Below are 22,367 nucleotides of genomic sequence, written 5' to 3' on the forward strand. Positions count from 1 at the left end.
GGGAAAGAGACAGAGAGAAAAAGAGAAATAAAGAGACAGATCATGAGATCTGGCAAGCTTCTGGGCTGCATCTGTATCTGTGACGAGTCCAGACGGTGTAGCTAGACTGGGGAATCACCCGACCACACACACACACACACACACACACACACACAGATGGTTTATCTCTGCACTAATGATGCTGAAAATGTCAAATGAACCCAAAGTGACTGCTAAACAAAACGTCCCACTTCCAATTGATGACTTTGTCTTCTTTCAATCAAACTAACTGTTCAGCGGTGATATGAGAACACTAAACAATCATGCAGTAGTACATTAAGGGTGTATTCACATCAGGACAGTCCGCTAGTTCACTTGCTTTGGTCCGGACCAAATACAATGTTGATTTTTTGGTTTTGTTTGGTGCGGTTCGCTTTCACACTGCCCTTTTTGCAAGTGAACCAGAAACTGTAAACAAAACCACACGTGTGCTTAAGGTCATCCATTCATTGGTTTATCCATTCAACATTAAGATCAATTCAAAAAATCTTTCCCTCCGCTGAAACTTTTTGGGTGACCTGTTGCTTTAAGGATGATTTGATTTACAATGCGATCAAAACTTCTACCAGACCACAAATCAGACCACATACCGTAATTCTAGAAGTGATTCATATTGTGTTCCTGAAGTGGCGCTCTCAGGCATTGATCTGGGAGGGGTGTCATCTTTAAGCTTATAATGAGTGGGGCAGGGAGGAGTGCTGGAACACCTGATCCTGGACTGCAGTTTGGAGCCAAGTGTCAGCCAGAGGGAATTTAATACTGACACTTTCAGACGGAGTGATCTAGGAGAGACAGAATGGGGTTTATCTTCACCTTAGGAACATGCCAGCAGCCACATTCAAACAGATTTACACCGTACAGCTTCAATAAGTGATTTATATTCTCACAGAGAACTGCTTAAGATTGGATTTGGATTTTCAGAAAATGTGTTCACTCTAAATCCATTCTGTAGGTTGTTTCGGTGAAGTCAAATTCCACAAGACGTCTTCATGAGGACACTAGTCAATTAGCATGCAATATGAACACTTTGAAACTTGTCGTGACCCCTCGCTGCCAAAAATCAGGCCACACAAATGATTAGCTAAGACTCTGAGTCAGGCTTAGCTCTTTCTGAATACAACAATAGGACAATAATGGAGGGAATTAGCAAGTTAGCATTAAGCTCTGAAAAAATACCTAACAGGTTGCCTTTAAAAACAACAATAAAGTTCAACTCTTTGTTCCCTAAACCTTGTCTTAATGAAAATGGTTGGCAAAGCAAATCTAGCATTATGGTTTTATCTTAGCTCACTACACAATAGTGCCAATATTGCCAACAATCATTGTGGTACCATGTCATTAGCATTTAACATGAACTGACAAACAAAGCATTGCCAAAGTCCATATGGGCAAAATATGGCAGCCATCTTGGTGTAATTAGGGCTGCTGCTCCAAACTGGACCTTGCTCCATATCTAAATGAACAACAGGATCCCTGTTATTGGCCATTGGTAGTTGCACCATCTGTCCAAGTGATACAGTCTGCAGCAAGCGATACAATGGTGACATTGTACCATTTAATGTCAGACATAATTAGTATTATTGTTGTTAATGGTACAAGATAATTGGGAGTTGGAGGCCACAGATGAACCTGACACCCTCTGGTGGTGCACCACAGGCTAATGAAGCTCTCCGTGCCCGGGACCGATGCCAGGCCAAAGACTGAGATCATCAGCTCATTCATGGCTGCTGATTGCACAACCAGACTTTTAGTTTGAGGAGTGAAGTTTTGAAGGGTATTGCAATGCACTACTGAAAATTAATGGTAAACTAAATTGAATGGGTGAAAAAAATGACAATTCTGTCATTATTGACTCACCCTCTTGTTGTTCCAAACCCATTTGCTGTTTTGTTTTTTTTCCCCCAGTGGACCACAAAATGAGAATCTTCACACAGTTCTTTTCTAAACATGAAAAAAGGTGTGTTGACAAAAATCAATGCCAAATGCCTCACTTCTCTCATATTTCCATGTGCACCTGATATTTGATTCGACAGCTACAGTAGATGGATTTCGACTTAAATTCTGATCTATTCCTAACAAATAGCTATCACGTGACTTTGAATGAGTTGCGTGGAATATTTTTATAATGGTGCATTTTAGAGTTTCACATTTCCATATTCACATTCATTTGATGGAAACTGGCCAGGATATGCTGCAAAAATTCATTTTGTGCTCCACAAAAACATAATTACAGCATACGCAGAGGATGAGTACCGGCAAATAATGTCAGAATTTCACTATTCCTTTAACACTTTATGCACTCTTTACAGTAGAATTGATTGATGGTGTAAATGGTAATGTATTAAACTGTTTAATCATTATACCTGTATTCTACATTTTATTTATAATTTACAAATTACATAAAAAGCAACATTTTCTTTCATATAGCTTGAAACTAAAATATTAAAAATTTATATTTATGAAATTTATTAAATCTGAATATAAAAATACGAATATATATATATATATATATATAAATTATAAAATTGAACAAACATTTAATATTAAAAATATTAATTTCAAGTGTTTAGTCAGTGAAAATCGTTCCCTCTGCAACTTATCCTTTCATATATTTCGACTTTTTATTCTTACCATTTAATGAATTCCTGCTAACTCTTCAAGACAAAGCACTCACAATGACGAGAAGCCACCACAATCTGGGAGGTCGAGGAGCAGCATATGTGTCGCCTGAAGGAAGTTAGCTGTGAGCTCCTTTACACAAGTTGCTTAAAGGCAGATCCACACTAATTGCAAATACTCAACATTCAACACCCTTGTGTGTTAGTATATTACTTAGAAGTTACTTTTATCTATCGACAATAATGTAGTGCTCCTCGCTTAACGCATTTCACCATGATTTTCCCTCAACATCAGCGCTAAGAAATGCTATTACACAGATTCTGTCTGGTCATGCTTACAGGCCTCAGAACAGGCATCTCATCAATATTACAACTATTAGCGTGATGGACAAATTGGATTATCTACACAAATGCACTGCCAATAATGGCTTCTATGAAATGTGCAACCATGTTATTAGTTAGAATGGTTAATTGCACAATTACTATGTGCAGCCGAGTTGGATCAAAACGGGCATGTTTGATGTGAGATTTAATCTTGCTTACCCTTGAATCTCGAGGGTCTTGATTATCTTCGCTTGTATGTGGAGTGTCCTTGGAACTGAACAACACTTAACAGAAGAGACAGAGAGCGACATAAAAAAAAAGAGAATAAAAGACAGATGTGCACAAACATGTTTTGCTCCGAGGCATTTTCTCCTTAGATGGAAGGGCCGAAATTGAGAAGAACAACTGCATCTTCCCAGGATTGTCAGTGAAGTGTTTTATGTTGTGTTTGTGACTATGTGTGTGTTCTCTAATGATGGGCACCTTGAAGGTTTTTATTTGTGTGTCGTAAGAAAAGTAGCATTCGTAGGTGCAGGAGTTTCTGAGGTCAGATTCTCATCAGGAACCTTTTACCTGAGGAGACAGACGAGTGTTTGGTCTAGCTGAATGTGAATGAGTACGTCTGGGTGTGAAACAAGAGCAGATTAAATAACAGACAGAGACAGAAAGTGCAGAACACAGATGGAGAGATAAAAACGAGACAGATGTACCTTCTAGAAACAGACTCAGTTGTGAGGACTAAATTCTAATTAAAGTAAAAGCTTGCACAAGAAACATCTTACATAATTGCCATTCTACCAATAAAAGTAACTAATTATGCTAAAAAATTACTTTGAACAACAAGCACCGTTACCTTTTCCTCTTTTAGAAGAATTTTTTTTTTTTTATTGGAAATAGAAAAATTTTATATTTATGTTACCTTATTTTATATCTCAGTATATACAATTTTATATTATTTGAAAATTGTATAGCCGTCACTACAGATCAGATTCAGTCCAAGTTGTCACTCAGGTAGCAAATGTGGATTGACAACCAGCGTACCGGTAAAAAAGGAGTGGCTACAAATATTAATGAAACAAAACTCTAAAAGCGCAAACAAAATATTTGGACGAGTCAGTCAGTGCATACTCATTTACACAAAACATCATGTCAGAATCATGTCATGCCGATTACAATTCAGAAATTCTCTGCAGGCAACCTGCAGACAATAAGAAAAACAGTACGACTCTTAAAATAAGAATGGTTTATTAAGTTTCATTCTGGTAATTGTCATTCATGATTCGTTTACATGTTTGTAATCATTCTAAGGTAAACACGATTGGAATTGTTGTTTCCAACAATGATAAATGCCTTCGTTCTCGCCTGCCCCATTCTCACCAGCCGAAACTCTCAGGCAAGCTTGAGTATTTAAATCCTACAAATGTGTATCTAAATGCATATGAAAATGCCAAAACGCGCACGCTTTCATACGATCCCCTGTAAAGTGCACACTCATAAGACACATACGCAGACACATTTACATAGACATTCACTCTTGACATTGTCTGCAGCGGTCTGAGGAATGCTTATTCATTCCATTACTGCACTGAAGCCCCGCCCCTTTCGAGAACCCCCTCCCTAAACACCCTCCCAGCCCCGCCCACCAATATAGACTACAACAATCTCACACTGTCCTACAATAATAACTCTCCTTATGAAGATAATGCACCTATTTCAACTGAGAGGATTTTTTTTTTTTTTTGTAACTACTCTATGAGTTGTGACTCAATTTGCTGGCACATGAACAGAAATAAAGGCAATGAAACGAAGAAAAACAAACTAAATAATTTGGCATTAGCAAAGATGAGGAAAGATCCCTCAAGAAAGCAGACAAAAACTCACAAAGTTTCAAAAAAGGATCAAATGATCAATAAATAACTCAATAAATTAAGTATATAAAGTAACATACTCAAAGAGCAGTTAAATATGTATCGTACGGTAAAAACTAATTCTGCATCGCAATTCTTTGATATAAAACAGTGAATTGCAGTTTACGACTCGACCGCTCTTACAAAAATGGCCACTATGCTAATCAGTGGCAATCCAGTACCTTCCCATGATGACACGTACGTACTATAGCAAATAGATATCTATCTATCATCTACCGTTCATTCGGTCCGATTCTCTTTCGTTATGCGCGCTGCTTGATGACCAAACTTTTTCGGTCACACAATGTACAAAAGTGATGGTCTCTGACCGATAATGTGCCTCTAGTTTCCAAGTTCAGCAATGGAACTAGAAAACTAGATGGAAAGCGTTCGCATTACAGCTCGCAGACGAGTCTCCAGCCTGGCAACTAGCAGAAACAGCAGCTGTGCCTTTCTGTGATCGATTCATAAGCCTAACACCTGAACTTAGTGACTGGCAAATGAGTTTTATTGATCTCTGCTGCAGCACTATCAATGACTGACACATATCGCAGTCACATAGGTATGGGTTGTGACAGAATGTTAAGACAGGATCAAAGGTCTCCAATACTCCTCGAGTCCCTCAGCTGAGATCCAGCGGTCAAAGCACTGGCCACTGTGATGCTCTTCATATCCATTTGAGCTCGTGTCAATCCCAAAATGTCCACCTCAAGAGCTGTCCCAGTCTGGATAGGTTCATTGAAGATGAGAACAGACATAGCTAGAGGTAGAGACCTCACTGTCTAACCGGATTCGCTTATTTTTTGTTTGAGAAGAGTGGACGTTCCATCACAAAGGCAAATTCTGAAATCGATGCATGTCATCCTTATTCGTAAGGTCCAAAATTGTGGAGACAAAGGCCACTATTTGGGTGCGGTAGATCTACAATTAGCTCCCACGTTTAGGGCTCGACTAGTGGTTAATCTGTTCTGATTGGATAATCTCCCGCCCAGGATGAACGAAAGGCGATCTTTTTCTCGGAGCGCTCGGGACTGCTGGCTCAGAAATGTCAGAGAGAGGGAGAGACGGTTGCTAGGACACGAGGAGAGCAGCGAGGAGAAGCGTCGCCACAGTGATTAACAGTCGGTCTCCAGACGGACTGCTGCCGCTGACGCTCTTCTCCAGTTTAGGGATCTCAGGGTTAAACTCATCTGAGAGAGAGAAAGAGAGATCAAAGAAAGGAAGGAAGAAAGAAGGAAAGAAGTTAGTGAGCATCTAAATCCAATATTATACTGATAAAAAGTCTATAAATCTATATAAGTTGCCTCAGAGTAAAAAAAGTTAATACATTAACTGCAGCTGTTTATTTATATTTCCATCATGTTAGGCTAATCATATCAGCATGTTATTCAAGAGAAAGGTTGGAAGTTATTGAAAAAAAAGAGTGAGGGAATGAGAATGTGATGGGAACATCACTCTAGGCTGGAATCAAACCTGCATACCTCACATGAGCACCATGGCTCAGTGTCAAGAACACATGCATTTACCATTAAGCAACAGCAACCAAAGGAAAAAAAGTTGTACCTTAAAGTTAGACATTGACATAGATGCTAAATTATTACCTACTAAACATCAGCAAACGACAAAAGGGAGCAGGGGAAATAATGATTCCTCTTTGAGTAATGTCATTACGTACAGCCTTCTCCAAATATAAGAAAGATAAAACTCATCCATTCATTTTCTGTATTATTACTGGCCCCAAAGCTCTATAACATTCTACAAGGGTTATTGATGATGAAAATAATCATTTAGAAAGAGAGAGACAGAGAAAGGAGGAAATAAAAGCAGCAGCGAGGAGGAGAGATAGCCAGAGAGAAATCTTATCTATTAAAACAGGAGATATAATTGTAGAGAGAAGACTGGGAAGGATATCAGACAGAAATAAACAAAGAATGGGTGACATTTCTTATCTGCAGCAGCCATGCTGGATGTTGATAAAGGACGCTTGAGCAGTTAGAGGTTAAACAGCCTGCTGTGATAGCAGACGTGAGTGAACATAGACACACAGCTCAATGGACGTATCAGTGGAGCCGTGTCAACACATCATGGAAATGTCTGCAATTTATTATTGTTGATGCTCGCAGGTAAAAATCTGACTGGACTGGTTCTGCTCTCTGTGTGACAATGTAGGACGTGTTCCTGGATCAACATCTTTTGGTGGGCCTGGAACAACATTCCTGTCAAACCAATATAGTCTTATACCACTAGTTTTGCTTAAGGACACAGATTTACTGTCCTACTTTTATCGGGATAGGACAGGTTATGTTAATTCAGCAGACAATGGCTGATGGATTGACTAGTTTAAATGTTCTGTAAAAAGGTTTACATTTTTACTGTATTTTTAATGAATTATTCTGCCAACCCCAGCTGCCAGTTTTATTTTGTAAAAGCAACAGTATTTATTTAAGTATATGAATTTCATGTGAAAAACTGCAATATTGCTAAATAAAATAAAACAGCACGTTCTAAGCATTTGAAAGAACTGTCACTACATAAAATACATCAAATAAAATAAATATATTTCAGTAGCCAGTTTTCCTCATTTTTGTGCAAATCTTATGATATTGCATACAAAAATGCTGGATGGACACCAATATGCTTTTTTCCCATTGTTTTTTTAAACTTCCATGACCACACAACAATATGCATAATCAATAATGTGGCATGGGCTGTATAAGAAAATGTGCTATTTTATCAATAAAATAGCAGAATTGGGCTCACAACAAAATAGACTAAAACCTCTACTGGATCCATGGTCTGATTCCACACACTAGGGCATCTTCTTTTTCTTGGACATGTCCTGGCAAGGATTTCTAAATTGTCTAAAATGTCTGGGTTTTGCCTTTGTTTTGCTATTGTTTTCATACTTGCTGAAGGTAATGACTGAAAAGTCGTTTGAGAAATAGCGTGCAGACATTGTACATAATTGACCAATGGAGGTGTGCAAGAAGGTGTGATCTACAAAGAACGACCAAAGCAATGCAAATTCATGCACATATAATGTATGAGGACTGTAGAGAGCATATCAATAAAAAAACAAAGCCAAAACCCATACATTTTCGGCAATTTAGAAATCCCAATCAGGACATGTCTGGGAAAAAGAAGCTGTATGGTCACCTAACCACTCGCCAATCATTTATAGATATGTCTACAGTAGCCTTTTAACCAAATAAAGAGGAAAAAGCAAAAACATTCTTTAACTTTTAGTTGTTTCACCTTTTTGGCTGAAACTAGCACAGAACTTCTTTCCCTGTGACTTGACAAGCTGAAATAAGAAACATCAGGTCTCCTGGGTCTAAGGCTGTGTTAAACTTTGGAAGTCTTTTCAGAATAGTGATTAGCCATTGCTTTTTTGACATCCTTAAACCTATCTTATCATATCTGTTTCATCAAGGATAATCCCTGACTGGAACGCACTATATAATGTGCGCTACGCACAGACTTAAGCAGAATGAATGTTTTAATGCTGCGTCAGCACATTATGGAGCTGTTGACAGAAAACAAAGTAAAACTTACTCTCAAGACTGCTACACATGCCATTTTTTATTTTATTTTTTATAATAGGGTGGTTGACCTGTCAGCAATGTATTTTTTTATTATACGGTTTGGGAAAGCTAACAGGATGTTGACAGCTTTAGAAGTACAGTAGGAGGGTCTGCGTACAAACAGAGGGTCATTTGTTCATGTGGTTTATGTGTTTCATAAATGGATACAAGAGTAAGTTTCCATTTGAATGGCCTGTGCATTACACGCTCACACACACACGCACATTTGTTTTTGTGAAAAGTGTGGACATCCCATAGGCATAATGGTTTTTATACTGTACAAACTGTATGTGCTATTGCCCTAAACCAACCTTACACCTAACCCTACCCCTTACAGGAAACATTCTGCTATTTCAGATTTTCAATACACTCCATTCTGTGTGATTTATAAGTGTTTTGAAAGTGGGGACATGGGGCAATGTCCTGAAAAGTCACCTTCTCCTTGTAATACCTATGTCATACCTTTGTCATTATACAAATTTATGTCCTCATTTGTCACAAAAACACACGCGCACACACACACACACACACACACACACACACACACACACACACACACACACACACACACACACACACACACACACACACAGACAGACCTACTGCTAGAGTGCTTTTGGATGCCTAGGGCGGTGTAAAGTGCCAGCTATTTGTTTTGTTATGTGTTTTAGCAAGGGCATGTGGGCGTTGAGCCAAGCTGTGCATCCCGCACTGTGTCCGGATGATCGTTCCTGTGAACCTGATGTGAACTTGGGTTTCTGGGTATTCGCTGGACGTACATTTCAGATGCATTCATAATGCGTCTCACTGCACATTTACAGCTCGATTTCTCAGAATAAAAATAATATTTGAGTGAGCATGAGGAAGCAAAAATTGAGCGAATGAATAAATGCATTCATTTGTTATTGGCCATCCCCTAGTCACAGGACGTTATCTGGCCTAATGGTCATCCTGGTTTTTATGGGGAATTTCAGATTATCACGAGGCAGATTAAAATGGGAAACAGCCATATATCTGAGAGCAAATTAACATTTGTGTTACATACTTTTATAAAGCCAATGTGTGTGCAGGCTTCACGTGTTTGTGTGTGTTCACTTACCAATGTCATGCAGTTTGGGTCTGACAGTGTAGTCAGGTGGACTCTGGTTTGAGTCGTCATCTGCATTAGAGACTGGAGCAGAGAAAACACATGATCTGAGTGTTGACAGTGGCCCCAAAGACTATTTGGACACTTAAGGTATTTTTCACCCCAAAATGAAAATTTGCTTAACATTTACTCAACCTCGTAGCCTGGTAATACCAAACTCTGCTACTTCGCTTTGCTTCATAGACAGAGTCTGGAAGGGCATAATTGACAAGCGTTTACTTTCTCGTGGGCGGGCGCTTGTCTGAAGTTTAAAATCATTGGTGTACCCGTAAGCCAATCACATAACGGTTGGTTATGACGTATGTTATTCGCCGGCTCAGCCGCCTCGAACTTCCGCTGTAAACACAGGTATGCGGCGAAAACAAAACCATCGAGCAAAATACCGGAGTGAAGATGGCTGTGAACGACTTTTGCAGATTATGTGAAGTAAATCTACGCATCCACAATTATCGCCTTGCCGAACTTTGGCCTCCCCAGTTTCTTGCTGACGATCGGTAACAGTTGATAAATTAAACTTTTCCCAAAACCTGTTGGGAGTAGGGCCACAACATCACCTCCATTGAAAATGTGAACCAAACACTCTTCTTGTTCGGGCTTCAGTTGGCAAATGCCTGGAATATTCTCCACAACAGAGCAAATAGCATCTCGTGTCTCCATGTCTGCTGTCGTTTTAGATTTCCCTCACCTAAACTACAATCTTAAATTCGGCGCTTAGCGTCTATGTCACGGCTCTCAGCCCGCCCTCTGTTCGTTGACTGGCCCGGCTGCTGCGGAGCCGGAGATAAACTGGGAGATGGTCTGCTATATCAAACTGAGTACAGAAGCGAAATGAAATTGAGCAGAAGTATGAAGTCTGATGTAGTCAGGCTATCAACCTCGGGCCATTCAAGATATACATGAGTTTGTTTCTTCATCAGAACAGATTTGGATAAATGTATCATTACATCAATTTTCGCTATTAATTAACTATTAACTGCGACTTTTGCCTCAATAAATTCCTAATTACTGCTTAGTAAGGCAGTTGTTAAGTTTTGGTATTGGGATGTAGAATATGGTCATGCAGAATATGTGCTTTATAAGTACTTATAAATAGCCAATATGCATGCTAATAAGCAACTAGTTAGTGTGAATTGGTCCCTATAATAAAGTGTTACCAATTTAAATTTTTGGATGAACAATTCTTTTAAAAATGAATGAATGTCCTCGTATTAAATAACAAAACAACAACAATAAAATCATGGTAAATTGCAGAAGCTCGAACAAGTGACGCGTAAACTCTGTATTAAGATAATAAATTAGATGCACTTTGCATTAAAAAAGCATGTCTAAGAATTTTTCTTAGTATTATAAATAAATAAATACATTTATGAATATTTGTGAAACTCATATAGAGGGAATTAGGGTAAATATTTTTTTTGAACTTTCAGTCTATGCATTATTTGCATTTTTCCATGTATAGTGTTGTTATAATACTACTCCCCCTACATAGCATGCTTTTGTTTATTGCAAAATGCATATATTTAGTGCCTTATTATCGAGTTTACATTTTTAAATTGAATTTACATTTTCTTGCTATCCCTTATTTATACACTCACTCATTCAAACTTGAAATGATAATTATGTACAGTATGTAAACACAAAGCATTTACAAACACACACACGCACATAACTGAGAATTATCAGTGATTAATATAAATAAACTTGTGTTGAAGAGATGAATGAGTTATGATATCAAAGAAAAAGAGAGCAAAGAGTGAGAAAAGAAACTGAAAGAGAGAGCAGGGGATGAGAGGAGCTCTCCACACATGGCTGTGATCAAAGAAGCCACAGAACGCGTTCAAGCATTAAGTTCTGAAAATAGTTTGCTCACACACAAACACACATTAAACCCATCATCATGACCTTCACTTGTGGTTTGCATGCTTTTTGTTTCTATGTGTGTGTGTGATGTTGCTCACCTGTAGAACAGCAGACAAACACCCGCAGTCTTAAACAGCTGTGTCCGTGGTGATGGATTGGTGTAGCTGCAACAACACACGACAGCACAAACATTAACCTGCTGCCACCTACTGGACAATGACATGCACTGACATCACTTTTAGGATCTGGATGTAACACTAACTTACTACATACTACCTCAAGTTGTTCCAACCTGTACGAGTTTTGTTCTTTTGTTGAACCCAAAAGAAGATATTTTAAAGAATGTTGTTAACCAATCCATTGACTTCAATAGTATTTTTCCCTACTATAGAAGTCGATGGCTACCAGATAAAAAAGTTAGGCACAACTTCAGTGTAAATGATGACAAAATGATGGCAAATTGAGGGTAAATGATGACAGAAATATTTTGTGACCATTTCCGTCCCTACTCTGACCATTAGAATTAAATAAGTTGTTTTTGCTACTATAACTTTAAATCTTCCTTACATAAATGAGCACAGAATAACTAACTTTGCATATGAAACGAGTAGCAACCTGGTTTAAAGTGTCTCAACGCTTCATTTCAAAAGAGCAAAGCAAATGATATAGTCCCTTTAAGGTATCCAAGGCAAAGCTCCTTCTGCTGAGATGATAAAAAAAAAAAAAAAAACACTAAATAAATAACATTGATCTAAACAGATACGGTGTACGTTTATTAAATTATCCATTTCCACAAGCTTCAGATACCATCTGTGATTGATGAATTGGCCCCAAACGAACTCCCCTGAGCTCAGACAAAGATAACGTTTCCTGTTTTCAGGTTGATAAACATATGGGCCATGTTATCATAGAAATGTTTGAGTGCGATACCATTTTTCAGTACCAAATAGTTGTCATGCTATCGCTAATAACCTGCCTACGGATCACACTAATGAAGACGACTATTAGCATTAGGTGGGACATGCATCAGAAAATCATCATTAGCAATGCTCTATTAACACTCGGTTTATAGCCTGCATTAAAAAAGTTTTCAATCAAAACGGGGTGCGCTCTAATTGGTAGCAATTGACCCAAATGCCAGAAAGACTGATGATCGGCGGCCGCCCATAACGTCCGTATCCCGATAACAAGCTCCTCTGAATGACGAAGCCGTTCCTTTTTCACCAACAAGGCAGTTTTGAGTGCAAATGGACTGCTGGGAGAGATGCATTTGAGCCTGTCCTCAGGAGCTTTCTTTTATTCTCAGTTGTGATTTGGTAAAATTAATGAAACATGGTTGTGTTTGAAATAACTCGCCGCCTTGCTTCAGACCACCGCTTCGTAACAATAAAGCCTTTTAAAGACGATCACCAGGGTCGCAAATTGTTTTCTTCACAAGTTTCTTTTGTTAACCGCATCTGTATGACTTATCTGTAACCCTGCACATAATGATGCTCACGCGGAAAGTTCTCACTTCTTTTATTCCAAACTCAAAAAAACTCCACGACAGGAAGGGCCATGATTGGCTCGGCGCTACAATCGCCACATCATGAAAGGGAGGATCCTGCCAAGGCACTTCTGCTAACAATGTCCCCTTGAACAAAGCACTAAACCTCCATCTGCTCAGCAGAATGCCTTTCCCTGTGTAATAACCTTTTCTGTCAGTGGAGTTTAGATAAAGTAAGCTTACTGCAACCTAGAACTTGCCGGCTAAAGAACACTTTAAAGGATTATTATGTTAAATACAAGTTAAGCTCTATGGACAGCATCTGTGGCATGCTGTCAATAACCACAGAAATAATTTCGACTTGCACCTGTTTGTTGACAGAAATCCATTTGTAATTGTGCAACGTTTGCCCTAGATACTTCCATTGTTAGCTTGTTTTTACAAACTCAGGAGCAAGTCTGAAGTATTTTCTGTGGTAGCGTGCCACCAGCTTTTCATCCTACATACTCTTATGCAAATATTGGGATGCTGCATAAACAATTGTGAATGGAGACATTAAGATTATCTCCTCTTTTCTTCTATTTGCAGAATGTGCACACAAATGTACACAGACTTGCTCGAGTATAAACTTTTATTTAATTCGAAAACAATCCTCATAAACTTAATAAATAAATAAATTCCCCAATAAATTCCCCAATGTGTGTCAAAAATAAAAATGAGACTGAGTCATGTGACTGATTAATTTACTCATATTTGGCTAGTTTCACCTTCCAGAATGTTCTAGCATGCTGCTGTTTAAGGCATGAAGCATCTGCCGAAGATTGCTAGCAAAAATATAATTCTTCAATGTGTGATTTATTACGTTTAATAAAAATGGCTTCCCCACTGGCTCTAATTTACATTTCTATTTTGAGCAAATTTCCCCAAAATGGATGATTTTTCTTCTTTTGAAGGCAATGGAAAAGTTTAACTTAGTTGTAATCAAAAGTTGAACTTAGTTATTTTAGTATTTGACTGGTCATGTGAACATACTAGCAGGATTATTATTATAATTATTAACTGAAATAAAATAAACGTTAACTGAAATGAAATAAAATGTTAAAAACAAACTTATTTTACTTCAGCTAGTTGTCAAAGCAACATTAAGTTGATGCACTAAAATAACAGTAACTGAAATAAAAATGAATAAAAACAATAACTAAAAAAAGACAAAAACACACTAAAACAAAAATTTTAATATAAATGGAAAATATAAAAAATAAAAACATTCTAAATACTAAAAAATAATAAAACGGCTTATATCAGGCAACTGATAAGACTTGTGAGCGTACATGATTTTAAACTTTTTTTTTTTTTTATTATTATTCCTTTTCTTAATAAATAGAACCTTAATACACAAGTGAACTTTTTGAGGTTTGTGACTCCTAAAAACTAAACAGACAAAATAACAAAACTGTAAAAAATAATGTAAGAAAGTGACAAATACTCACATATATAGTAGTACTCATGACCCACGTTGAATTCATAGCCTAGTGAGAAGGCGCTATAACGCTGGAATTTCTCCGAGAACTTAATTGGCGCGTGGGGGGCGTGCGGCCGGTTGCACTCCCAGCGTTTGAAGCCCATCTGCGGGTCGCAGGTGCGATAGCCTCGGTAACTGACCATGTAGAGAACGTACTGCTCAGCCACGCCGCGCTCTAGCGCCCCCCGCTGACTCTGGTTGTAGTGTGGGCAGTAGATGTCCAGGTAGTCGTTAACACTGACCTGTACGGTGTAGCCCTCTCTCCGCAAGCTGAAAGAAAGAGAGAGGAAGGAAGGGGAAAAGAGAAAAACACAAAATTTTGTTATAAGACTACAGTGTCTTTGCTATTCGAGTGGCATCAGTGTCATATTCTTTGGATTTTCTTATGGACAGATAGGAAAATGGAAGAATAGGGAAGATTTATCTCAGTGACCTTTTTAAAACATATAAGTCCTGCTTGAACGGAAAAGCAGTTATATTTCAATGCTTTGCCACAGCACATTAAACCGGATCATTTTTCATGCTTAATGCGTGCGAGGCACTGATCAAACAACAGGGGGCAGTGTTTCATTTCACAGCGGCCCTTCTCATTTGACTCTTTTTGTCTCGCACAAGCTCACACAGAAAAAAACGTGCTAATACACACACTCGCGCGCTTCTAGGTCAGGTCCCGCAGGAGATTATTATTCAATTACAAAACGAGGATCAGAAATGTCACCCACTCCTTCTCCGTTCCTCTTCCGCTAACCCCTTTCTCCTCGGTTTCTGTGTCTTTCTTCACACTTCCTTTCTCTCTTTTTTTTTTTTTTTTTTACACACTTTCTGTACTACTACACATGCGAGCTGTTTTTTTGCTTTCTAAAATGCGCATTATTCACGTGTCCTCTTTATAGCTCCGCTCCTCCTCTTTTACTCACCATATCTGCTTTCTTTTTTCCTACAGCTTTTTCCCCTCTTTTTTTAATCAGTGTCTTTCTTAGCCTTTTATCAATACACAACAGATGGCAATCACATCCTTGATTAGGGCTTTCTCTCTCTCGATCTCACACACGCAGACTGAATGAAAGATTTTTGTCATGCAGTGTGTTTTGGGGAGGGATGCTTCAAAGCTGCTATATTTAGGGAGAGGGAGCAGGCAAGGAGTGGAAAAGAGAAAGATAAAGGGAGAAGATGAAAGAGTGAGGAAAGATGAAATGAGAGTGCAGAAAAACAAAGGATGAGATGGGTACAGAGAGGCACAGAATTGGGACGCTGATGTACTTGACACCCCTGAAGATGATGTTGTTGGGAGAGGGTGTGTGTGTGTGTGTGTTGGTTAGATTTTATCTACACTGCAGGGACCAAATGTCCCCAAAAGGGGAATAAAGACTAAAATGTCAGTGTGAGCACCAGCCAATAGCTCCCATGAGGAAAATCGCTTAATAAAGATTCTAAAATAACGTCCCAGGATGCATCTCATAGGGTTGGTGGACTGAATGTCTAGACAAAGACACTCACATTTAGAAAAATACCTTTGATTTGTTGAACATGACATAATTCCAAACCTTCATTTGTTATTTCATAGCTGCAATTACTTTATTATGATTCTAAAATGTGAAAAATTGCCATGATAAAGATTAAAAATGAATGAGCAGATGTGTCTACACTTCTGACTGGTAGGTTTGACCGAAGTTGAGGCTATTTTGCTAGCTTCCACTGAATTGCACTTCTCTCCAAATATCTGCCGTCTAATGACATGTCATCAAACTCAAAAACATAAAAGGCAGCAAGTGTTTCTGATTGGCCAAAAACGTTTGGTTATTCACTTGACTCGTTATTTTGCCAAGTCTAGAGCTGTTACAGAAATAAGTGCGATTTCTTAGGACATCTATATCAGTAATATTTGTCAGGTTATAATACAATTACTTGTGGTACATAAAAAAAAGCAAATAAAAACATCTTTTAAACATACATACATAAATACACATACATATATACACTAGGGCTGTGCAATTAATCGAAATCGTCATAAAATCACGATTTGAGCTTGCGTGATTTCTAAATCGCTTTATAGCACGATTTTATAGCGTCCCCGACCACCGAACCAATCAGAATGTAACGCGAGAACAGTATGGAGTCAATTTAATGCCGCATATATATGCAAAAGAAAATAAAGTTTTGCAAAAGAAAATAAGTTTTGCAAAGAAAAATAAAGAATTGCAAAAGAAAATGAAGTATTGCAAAAAGAAAATAAGTTTTGCAAATAAAAATAAAGAATTGCAAAATAGATAAATAAAACAGAGCAAAAGCAATGATTTTGCAATACATATTTTCCATGGCCATATCTACTAATTTATTTGCAATGCAGCTTTTATTTTGCGTTTCAGTCAAGTTTGAGCTTTTGCGCTTCACGTTTCTGCGCGTCTCACTTTGTGGCGCTGTTTTGACATGGGGTGGAGTCAGGGACGGGGCGTGTCCAACAGGCCTGGGCATGCCTCCCTGGAAGTGACGTCATCGGCCCGAGACGCAGATCACAGCTGATCCAGGCACCGTCATTGAGCAGAGGCATGCGCGCGGATCGTTTCCTTTTATTCACTAGCTTTAAAACATGCATGCTTTCGTTTTATTAACAAATGTATATGTGTATTAGCAGCGTTTGCTCAAGTTAAAGAAGTTGTTAATATGAACATCTGCTGTTTATTTCTCTCAATGTGTGCACACTTTTATAGCATTAAAATGTGTATTGTTTCATTTGGTTAACTAAATGTGCATTAATAGTGCTTGTTTAAAATCTCTTAATCTGTGCACAGCGCTCTTTGTTTACATTAGTTCAGAGTTACTGCTAGTTTTAATGTAAAAGAATGCAATTAACTTCACAAACTATACATCATTAAAAAGGGTCTAAGACTCGAGCTTCATATCCATCTCGACTTCGTTTTTCATTTACATAACTCCTGGCATAAATTAAGAAATGACCAGCACTGGAAGTTTAAAAAAAGATTAAAAAGTCTTTTTGGTTTAGTTTTGTCGTGGCCACGAGATATTAAGTCGTGGGAACGTGATAATACTGTATGTCGTGGCCATGAGTTTAATCATGCATAAACAAACCCGCATGACCATAGCAACCTGGGATTATCAGAGACTGATCAAATATATTTATCCATCCCACAGTCCGTTGATCGTGTCTTTTTATGTAATATATGTGTATATTAGGCTATTATTATTATTATTATTATTATACAGCCCTGAACGTTAAGAGATCGAAATGAAGGGAAAATAAATCAAATACATAACAACGAATATAAAAATATTACCAATACTAATAAAATACATGGACTTACAAGACTTGTGGGATGGATAAAAATGTTTTCTTGTCGGCCTATTTTATTATACTTTATGTAACATTTATTCATAATAAACTTAATTCGAATGTTGTCTACAACAACTTCTTTAACTTGAGCAAACGCTGCTAATACACATATACATTTGTTAATAAAACGAAAGCATGCATGTTTTAAAGCTAGTGAATAAAAGGAAACGATCCGCGCGCATGCCTCTGCTCAATGACGTGCCTGGATCAGCTGTGATCTGCGTCTCGGGCCGATGACGTCACTTCCAGGGAGGCATGCCCAGGCCTGTTGGACACGCCCCCGTCCCCTGACTCCACCCCCATGTCAAAACAGCGCCACAAAGTGAGACGCGCAGAAACGTGAAGCGCAAAAGCTCAAACTTGACTGAAACGCAAAATAAAAGCTGCATTGCAAATAAATTAGTAGATATGGCCATGGAAAATATGTATTGCAAAATCATTGCTTTTGCTCTGTTTTATTTATCTATTTTGCAATTCTTTATTTTTCTTTGCAAAACTTATTTTCTTTTGCATATATATGCGGCATTAAATTGACTCCATAGAACAGAACAGACCGGGCATACAGACACACGTAATGCCATACTCAGTCTGTGGTGTGTATGCGGTGTGTATTTTTTCGGCGCCCATGTTAACGGTTGAAAGCGTTCACTCTGTACACTGTTGCGGTCCGACAGTGCACTCTAGGAGCGGTGCGTCTGCAGCAGTGCAAAGATCATTTCCGCACAGAGTCTACTTTTGCTGTGCTGCACGCGCTGAATTAAAGTGACAGCGATTGTTCGCGGTAAAAATGAACATGGATTGATATGAAAATGTAGTAATTACACCATAAATGCATATAATTAAAGTCTACTGTTTCACAGTAAACACATGGCTTTTTGGCTAGATTTAAAACAAGCAAAAGTGCACTTTTAGATAAACGAGGCAATAATAGATGCCACTCCTGGAGGTAGGAAAACAAAGTTATATTTATTGAGTTTAAACGTGAATAAGTCTGAAAGATTGTATTATTGTACTGTGATAAAAGAGAATTACAATGCTGAAAAGCATTTTCAGTTGAAACGTTTGCATGTGAAATCAAAATAATGGATAAATGTTTGCCATATGTCTGTTCTAAAGACATTTTGTTACACCTTTACTTAGTGATTATTTTCCCTTATGTCTGTTCTAGATACGTTACAGCTTTTTGATGAAGTTCTAATTGGTTTTCTTTTGGAAATGTTTCAAATTCACACTGAATGCATTTATGACTGTAAACATGTCTGTGTGTGTCAAAATCGTGATTAAATTCCAAATCGCAAAATTCATCAAAGAAATCGCGATAGGTTTTTTGTCCATATCGCACAACCCTAATATACACACACACACACACACACACACATACACACACATACTGTATATATATATATATATATATATATATCAGTGGGGATTTCTTTAAGACTGCAAGGGAAGCTCGGCTTCCCCTATAATGTCAAAAAATTAATGGTCAAATATGTACTATTGTGTTAACATTTTATTGACTAAAAATGTTTTAGAACACGTTCATCTCGAAGACAAGTTCGTTCAGAATCAGCTACATATAGCAGGTCGGCTGACTCGATTTCCTTCTCATACACTCCCGTAGCGTCAGTGCATTTCTCTGTTGAAGCCGAGCGTCCATTGACTTCAATGGGGCTGATTTGAACAGTTTTTTTCAGTGCTTCCAAACTAGACGGTCATTGGATAAATGCTGCGATTATGTCCCGCCCCCGGACGCTCAGCGTCTCTGGGGGTGAATGGAGGAGTGGGCTGGCCTGGACTCCGGGCTTCTGCGTGATGATTGGAGGGTCTGCATCTCCTTTTGATTGACAGCGATTTTGTACTATAAAAAGTCGCTGACACTGAAGCCATTGGAGCTCAGTCCCATCGCGGCTTTGCACTTGGTTCTTATCAATCATTATATATATTTTTTTATTCATTTATAATGTTATGTTTTAATATACATGCTGCTAACTCGGAAATTTCAAGATATGCGAGCAAAAAATGCTCCTGATACTTTGGCAATACGACACGAGCAAGAGTGCTGTTTTTGTTTCGTGTCTGTGTTCGAATCCAAATCCGCGTTGATTTGGGCGAATCACTGATTCACTGAGCCATTCATAAAAACAGTCATTTGATTCGCTCCTGAAGGATTCAGCCGTTTTGAAAGAATCATTTGAATGACTCAGTGATTCAGTCACGAACTTCTGCCACCTGCTGGCCGTTTTTATGTTTCCCGTCTAAAAGTAGGCATATTACATTATTTTCCAACATATTTCTATATTCAGAATTTATTATTTAAAACATTAATCTCATAACATTATTTATGCAATTATAAATACAGTCTAAATGAATAAATGCCACATCTAAATGTCACTTCATGCAGCTTCTGTGCAGTGCTAAGATGAGTTTGGTTTAGATCATTTCATGGATAACAATAGCTAGTCATTCATTCACATTAAGTATTCAGAGAATAATATTGTCTGTTTTCACTTACAACTATTTATTTATTAAATTTTGATTCATTTTGTAGAATTGAATTATAAATTAAGCTGGTATAGTATCGTAAGACATTTTTATGGTATCATGACAACCCTATTATAGGCTTACACCACATTCCCTGTTTCAGTTTAACCTAATTCCCACACTTCCTCCGTCAAGTTTTTTTTTTAGATTGTTTGTTCATTCATTCATACAATAGTCTAGGCTAGCGTCACTGGAAAAGACGCCTAGTTGGTACGAAAGGGTCACAGTGCATTTTCTTGAAAAGGAACGTAGGGCAGGATTTACATATAAATAAATGGACGATTTTTATGATGTAGGCCGAAAATGAGCTTCCCCTCTTTGAAAGACCAGCAGCCGCCACTAGGGGTGTAACTGTCACGAATCTGGTCTGCATCATTCACCACCAGAGGTCACTCACTCACCACATTGACTTTCACACCACACATCACAATGGACTACGTTTCCCATCAGCCATCTCACCAATCACACGCTCACCTGATCACATGCACACAGCTGTAACAATCACACTCTCTACTTAAACCCTGGACTTTCCTTCCGTCACTGCCGAGTATTGTATGCGTTATCGCTGCCCTACAGAGCCCCGCTAGTTTTCCTAGTCTTGCCTTGCCTTGCCTAGCCTTTGTTGGATTGTGTTTTCCCCTGCCTGGACTATCGCTGACGTTTTGGACTACCTCTCCTGTCTCGCCCCTTTGGATACTGTTCGCCGATCATGGACCCACGCTTGTCTTAGTTTACTCTTTGTCTCGCCCATGTTATACCTGTCTGCCATTGTTCGACCCTGCCTGTTATGACCACGCCTCTCTTCAATAAAAGTCTGCATATGGATCCGCACATCTCTCGTCTCGTCAGCTCCGTAACAGTAACGGTACATGTAGCCTAAATTTTCAGTTTGGTATGACTTATTTGGGTCTTTTGGTTCGGTATGCATGTGTACCGAACAAATCGTTCCATTTTTTCAGGAAATTCAGACCATAAAGTAGACCGCGAGTAGGCTACAGGATGGGAGGAAAAAAAAACCTGAAAAAAAAAAAAAAAATTGCAAATTTTTTTTTATCACTAAACTACTGTCATAAAAAGTTATAGTTTTGTATATACATAACTCCTGAATAAAAATTAAAATGTGTTTGGACTGATTTTTAAAAAAAAAGAGTTTTGAACAAATTTTATTGGTTTGTCGATAGTGAGCGCAAATGCAGGTGATAAGCGGTTTTATTAAGCGAGTCATTGAGTCATTCATTCAAACGATTCGTTCAAACGGCCGATTCATCAAGAATGAGACAGATGTTTGTGCATGGGTCATTGAATCTTTGACTCAACTGATTCGTTAAAAACAATGAATCATTCAAAACACGATTGAGTGTTGCTGTGAGATGCGCTATGCTGTGATCTTTGTTTGGATTTATCGGATCTATTTTCGCTGTTAAAATAGACAAAAACAGTCATTATTTCGTCTAAAATGTAAGTGACTTAATATTATTAACTTGTTTGTTGAACTGTCATATGAAATCAGTGTCACATTTTCAATCGTGAGGTGATGGTAAATTTAGTGATGGTCAATTGTCAGCTCTCTTGGTCGTCAGGTCGTGTGATGTATGTTGCTGAACTGTATTCAAATGTTATAAATATAAAAACACCACATTTTGAAATTTAACTGCAGTATGTCAATTTAGTTTATTTGTGTGTGCTGGGCTCATAGACTTTAGAAAACGGCGCTCATTTGTTTGATTTCTCCTCGAGAAGCTGCGCAAGCCTATTCGTATTCGTTTTTTCATATTCGTCATTTGGTGGCTCTCAATTGTCAAAAACACCCCTCAAAATATTTGCTACGGATGCGAAAAATCCTGTAAATTTAGCAGTGTTAATAACAGAAAACGGAATGAAAATAAGTAAAAAACAAACAAAAATTACAGTGGCATTCACTATAAAACTGAAACTAGCAGCGTGGTAGTTACAGTGCCCGTGAGCAGGAGGCAACACTGGCATTTCT

At 38.2% G+C, this 22,367-nt stretch overlaps 1 protein-coding gene across 5 annotated transcripts in view; it reads right to left on the minus strand.

Moving 5' to 3' along the window:
- The window catches only part of efna3a (ephrin-A3a), a 153,702-nt gene that overhangs the window by 51,737 nt on the left and 79,598 nt on the right, over nt 1-22,367 (minus strand). For 3 of the 5 annotated variants that reach the window (XM_058753044.1, XM_058753041.1, XM_058753043.1), the window contains exons 2-5: nt 14,456-14,757; nt 11,578-11,643; nt 9,572-9,643; nt 4,642-6,078 (exon numbers count right to left, since the gene is read on the minus strand). In XM_058753044.1, coding sequence (XP_058609027.1) covers nt 5,960-6,078; nt 9,572-9,643; nt 11,578-11,643; nt 14,456-14,757 — 559 coding nt within the window. In that variant the 3' untranslated portion in view covers nt 4,642-5,959. Of the gene's footprint in view, nt 1-629; nt 822-4,641; nt 6,079-9,571; nt 9,644-11,577; nt 11,644-14,455; nt 14,758-22,367 lie in introns of those variants that run through there. The other 2 variants (XR_009267209.1, XR_009267210.1) reach the window with 1 other exon arrangement.

This window comes from Onychostoma macrolepis, chromosome 19, assembly GCF_012432095.1.
Source record: "Onychostoma macrolepis isolate SWU-2019 chromosome 19, ASM1243209v1, whole genome shotgun sequence".
NCBI lineage: Eukaryota > Metazoa > Chordata > Actinopteri > Cypriniformes > Cyprinidae > Onychostoma > Onychostoma macrolepis.